The following is a 6226-nucleotide window of genomic DNA, read 5'->3' on the forward strand; positions in this document are numbered from 1 at the left end:
CTTAGTTCATACGACAATCATGCTAGCAATGCCCAACCTGATTGCACCTCCAACAAACCATACCCTTTTTCTTTTTGTTGGAGTTGCTTGGGACATGTTCCTGCTTACGTTTTCCATTTCCTTTGTGGTTTTGATTTCTTTTTTTATTTTCAGCCATATGAACCAAGGGCTGTCCAGATTTAACTTTCCCTTTGGGTTTATCATATTTTTCACTTTCCTTCGCACAAAGAGATTCTTCAATACAAATATGAGTAGAAAGTTGAACCAAAGACACTTCCTCTTCTTGATGTTTTAAGTTATGTTTGAAGTCTTTCCAGGATGGAGGAAGTTTGTCAATGATTGTGACAACTAGCGAATTTGAGTCGTATCAAGCCTAAATAATAACCACGAACAAGTGAATTCACAATAAAAACTTGTTACAATAGATCCTTGAAGGGCATTGTTTGTATAATTACATGTATACCTTGAAAATCATATTTATAATAAACACATGAAAGTCATTAAAACGGACCAAAGATCTCGAGAAATTCAATTGCATATAGAATGTTCTAACCATGAACTGAGAAGCCCCCAAGACCGAGAAGTCCCTAGGCCGAAAACACACCTTACCTCGGACCTAAAAACCCCTAGCTTTAAGAGTTCTCGGATTGGATCGAGAACCTTAGATCTCGGTAGCCTTGGAACAAAATCCTCAAGGGATATCGATAGCACCAAAGACTGAGAACCCAAGGCCTCAGTCAGAGGAACTCGGTTGGGTGGGGAAACCAAAAAGGTGACCTTGTGATTTAACCTTCCAACTTTACCACCTTTTACCCACCAAGTCTCCATGATAGGCATGCAAATAACCTACGAATAACAAAGAAACCACCTAATCTCATCCCCATTTATACCTTCGGTTGAGGATCACCACACCACCACCAAAAACTATTTCTCTCATTTTCCTCATCTCTTTCTCTAAAAAACGAACCAAGATCTCGAAGAAGTCCCCTTCTTCACGTGATCCTCGTATTTTTGGGAAACTATTTCATAATACCCTAGAGTTTTATACATTTTTATGATGGTTTCATCATCCTACACACATTATCATGTGTTAAATCTTTAGGATACTAACATCTCCGAGAAAGTTCATCATCTCCATCTAAGATCCTAGGCTCAAAATCTCAACTTCATCACTTCAACCAACCCACAAAAACCACACAAGGTGAGTTCATAACCCCACTTTTTTTTAGGAGGGAGGCGGGGAGATTAAAAGTTTAAAGTTTGTTTATTATACATATATTTGCATGATTTGTCTAAATGTTGAAATATAAGTTGTTATAGGCACAATATATCATTATCACTAGGCATTTTACAAATATTCATTATATTTGTTTAAAGAATGAAAAACTACAAGAACAAACTTATTTTATGTTATGATAATCGTAATAAGGTTATGGTATGTAAAACTACATGGTTTTTGAATCTTTCTATAAAAAGGTAGTTTCCTAAGAAAAAGGGGTATTTTGTAGTCTTTATACTATTTTGGTGGGTCATAACCCAAAAACATTATGTTTAATTTTATATGTTGGGCACAAGATGACAACATTATATTTATATAAAATATTATATAAAAAGTTCCAACAAACAAACAGGATAAATTATAATGGGTATAGTTGGGAGTCATAAAACTATAATATGAGTTGTAATACCTAAATGATTATTTAAAGACATAATTATTTTATTTACAAGCAAAAAGAGTTCTCGGTACACGTAAATCGATTGATATAACATTGTGAGACAGTTAGTTTCACTGTCCCCACTAGAGTACACATTAAAGTCTTGATTTATAATCAGAGTATCTTGTAAGGAGAACGTGACACTTTTGTATAGATCTATACGGGATTGACAATCTCGATCCCAAACTGTTAGCTACAGTTAGACCGGTAGGTCTGGGGTGACATATGTCATAACAATTTCGACGCCCAAAGCACGTCGTTCATGCCACTAGTTGTATTAGTATAGTTATAACAACTCACATATGGTATTCACAACACATTTGATTTACGAGTTAACATACATTTCAAATAGTTTTATATATAGATAAAACTTCATTGTATCATTATATCATTTTCACGAAACATCACAAAACCTTTTTCATACAAAATGCTTATGAACTCACCAACTTAATTATTGACACTTTTCAAATTCACTTGTATTCTCAGGAAACCAATAACAGGTAATCACGATAAATAATGGAGGACGGAATGTCTTCATATCATTTTCTTCATTTTTGTCACATGGATATGATGTTATGTAAACAATATATGAACACAATGTAAATTTATTAAACATTCAAGGTAATGGTTGTGATGCTATGTTTCATTTATATTCAATTGTTATGATATCGTACATGAAGTCATCCACCCCCAGACGTTTCCGTCGTTCCGGTTCGGGGGGTGTGACAATGATGCTTGACACAATAATGGATTCATCCATATTCATACAGTGTATTTTAAACTGACTATATACTCTAAAGAGTTCATTGTATTGTTCAGTGACAGACCTTGAATCGTCTATCTTAAAATTATTAAAATCACTAACCATAAACTTTTTGCTAGAAGCGTCCTTAGTGATGTATTTCAATTCAAGGGTGTACCACAACTCCTTAGCACACAAGGCTTCTCTATGGGTGTCAAATAGAGCATCAAACATACCGTTAGAATGTTACCATTGCAAATATAGTCATCGTTGTCCCACTTTTGTCTCCTCCTTATCTCTTCAATTGTGTCAACTGCACCTTCCTCAACCTCCGATGGTCTTAGAGTAGTCAGCACGTATGATACCTTCAGAGTAGTCAACATGAAGTGCATCGTGTTCTTCCAATGCCTGAAATCGACGCCTTCAAACTTCTCCAACTTTGCAAACTTTTTGGTCATCTCTTGGATTGATTCTCCAATCTCCAGAAATAAGAAATATCAGTTCAATTGTTGGAGGAAATAGGGTATATGTTGGAGATCTGGATACCACTTGGATTCGTGTGACTACTTTCCGAACTAATCTTTCTACAATACGCATGGGTTGCAAGAAATACAACCTAGGATAATCCAAGAGGACACTTACGATTCTAGGAACATAAATCGTAAGCCAAATTGTTAGAAGGATTCTATATTCGTTTGAAGAAAAAGAGATCTAATGATTGTCATGTGTTACTTCTCAAAGAGAAGAGTCGTTTATATAATAAACGATATTAGGGTTTGCCTCTTAGGTTTGGCCGTCATGGTTGCTTTGGATGCGGGCCCCAGCCAGGGGCTCTGCCTCTTAGACCTCGCTAGGGGCGCTGCTCCCGAACCCCTGACTTGTCGTCGAACCAACTTCTAATCCGATCTTATAGATGCGTGCAATCCACACAACCCAGTACATATATTAGAGTACAAATTATGAAGCCCCCTAGCTCACATGTTAGTTCCAATTATTTAAAATGACATGGCGACACTAAAATCACCTAACAAATTTTCCTTTTCGTTTGTCTTTGATTTGTTTATTAGTTATGATGACTTACTCTCTCGTGTTTATCTCGTGTGCAAGTTCTTGGATGCATTTTATGCTAATTTGTATACATCTTTATGTCTGACCGCTCATATTTGATTTGCTTTTCTATATTTGTTGTTTTTACAAGTTTCAGGTTCTTATGTTAGATGTCATCTATATGACGCATTCACTCTATGATCTAAATAGGGGCATGAGTATTGACTGCCAACATCCATCTTCTCATATCTCGAACCTGCTATCTCCCTTCTTTGTTATAGATGCACTCATTCCTTCATCTCAGATAAGGATGAGACAACCTGAGAAGGAAATGACTTTTTCAGTTCTAGATCTCAAAAATGAACTAACCCATATCATCAGTTGGAGAATGTGATACATGTAGTAAAATTGAGGTCTTAGAAGAGCAAACAAAAAGTGGTGGCCTAGTCAAATATTTATGGTGGCAGGAATCGAATATATGAGAAGGTAACAGAAAGGGAGACCTCAGTTTAAGGTGCGAGAGGAGCGGGGATAGGGGTAATTAGGACTGTAAACGAACTGAACGAACACGAACAAGGCTTGTTCATGTTCTTCTGTTAAATTAGTCGAACAAATAAATGAACACAAACGAATAAACGAACGAGTTTTCCTGTTCATGTCCCCTCGTTTAACAAATTACATTGATCATGTTCATTCGTTTATGTTCGTGAACATGCTAAATGAACATAAACGAACGAAAACAAATGAACAAAGGTAAACAAATGTATGTGAACACAAATGAATATATAATATAGTAATGTAATAAATACAATTAAACATATATGAACATAAAAAAAAAAAAAAAAAACTTATATAAACAAATATAAACAAACGTAAACGAACAACATAAACGAACATTCATGTACATAACTGAACGATCAAGATCATTGTTCATTTTTGTTCGTTTAACTAAACGAACGAGAATTTATGTTCATGTTCATTCGTTTATTAAATAAATGAACATAAATGAACGTCCCGCCAAACGGTTCACGACCAGTTCGTTGAATGTTCAATTAGTTTACAAAGATAAGGGTAATGGTGGGTGTTAGGCCCAACCATATTTAATAATAATATATAACTAAATAAATAGTTTAAAAAAGTAAGTAAATCATATATGAGTAAAAATATATTTTCAAATTGGTTAAAGACCAACACAGCAACAACATCAAGCCACTTTTATCATCCGGCTTCAAAGAAAATAAGTAAAGTCTAAACTTATAATTTTTTTTAACACAATAGGTACTATTTATATAATTTAGTCGAATACTTTATTTGAAGTTGTATTTGGATAATATTATTATATTTTTGTACATTAGAAATTGTATTTGGTTAATACTATTATAACCATTTTTTTCCCGGCATAGATTATTATAGCGTTAAGTATAGAAATAAAATATTATAATAAATAAGTCAATAACAAATATATAATTATTAGTTTTACATTTGACCAAAATAAAAATAAAAAAGAATTAAGGAATGACAGATATATAAGCACCACCCCTTTATTGTTCCAAATGAAAAGAAACAATGTGACAATAATCATTGAACATGGGTGCCACCTAATTCTCACTTTTTAATTACAGAATATCTAGGCTACAAAACATGAAACAAATCTAGCTATTTTCTTAACTACGAAATACCAAATTTCCTCCCAATGGGTTTTCCTGAAGCAACTTCCATGATGTTGGTTTTCTTCCTTAGTCTCCTCATGTCAAGCTCCAATGCCATCCAACACACAAGAAGCCGCTCACATAATGCTATCAAACAATTCGTGACTCTACAAAACCGAGCACGAGCTGCAATCCGCATGCCACCACTGGCATGGGATCCACAGCTCGCTCGTTATGCAAGTATGTATGCTAGACAGAGACGACAAGATTGTTTGTTGAAGCATTCCAACGGGCCTTATGGAGAGAATATTTTTTGGGGGAGTGGTAGCCGATGGAACCCTTCTCAAGCTGCCGCCACATGGGTGTCCGAGGGGCGGTGGTACAACCACCAGTTGAATTCGTGTGATGGAGGGAAGGAATGTGGGCATTATACACAAATTGTTTGGAAGAGAAGTAGGCGGATCGGATGCGCTAGAGTGACTTGTTTTGGAGGTAGGGGTGTGTTCATGATCTGCAATTATGATCCTCCTGGAAATTATGTTGGTGAAAAGCCTTACTAAGGTTTAAAATCTGTAGTATTTTGTAAATTACGAATAATGTAAAAGTTGTATCAAGCCATGTACAATTTATTGAAATATGATTAGATTTTTTTTCATCTTTAAAAGGTTTGGTTTTCAAAACTTATTTCGATTAAATAGTGATAGTTTATATAAAAAAATCAGAGATAAAAGTATTAAAAACAAATTTGATCATCAAAGATTTTATACTCTTTGAGGTCTTTAGCTTATAAGATGCAATAACTCTTGTTGATAAACAGTATATCAATTATTTATTTGAATTGATAATGTTTATATAAAAAGTAGTTTTTTTGCATCATACACGTACGATAATATGTGGTATTTCGAAAAGTGATAATATATGTGCACAATATAATCTAGTGTAAGAACCCAATTGTAAAAGAGAACGCTTGTGTATTTTTATTTTGTTTGAAGATGTAGTAAAATAATCAGACAACAATTATTAAATTGTTCAACAAATTAGTTGACACATTTTTTTAAAAAATTTGGTAAAAA

At 34.3% G+C, this 6226-nt stretch overlaps 1 protein-coding gene across 1 annotated transcript; it reads left to right on the top strand.

Moving 5' to 3' along the window:
* The first annotated feature begins 5086 nt into the window (after positions 1-5086).
* On the top strand, positions 5087-5808 carry LOC145011419 (pathogenesis-related protein PR-1-like). The gene has a single exon (XM_078970133.1). The coding sequence runs from the start codon at positions 5198-5200 to the stop codon at positions 5711-5713; it is 516 nt and encodes a 171-aa protein (XP_078826259.1). The 5' UTR covers positions 5087-5197; the 3' UTR covers positions 5714-5808.
* The last annotated feature ends 418 nt before the right edge of the window (positions 5809-6226 follow it).

The sequence above is a fragment of the Lactuca saligna genome, chromosome 8, assembly GCF_052625555.1.
Source record: "Lactuca saligna cultivar CGN05327 chromosome 8, ASM5262555v1, whole genome shotgun sequence".
In the NCBI taxonomy this organism is placed as follows: Eukaryota; Viridiplantae; Streptophyta; class Magnoliopsida; order Asterales; family Asteraceae; genus Lactuca; species Lactuca saligna.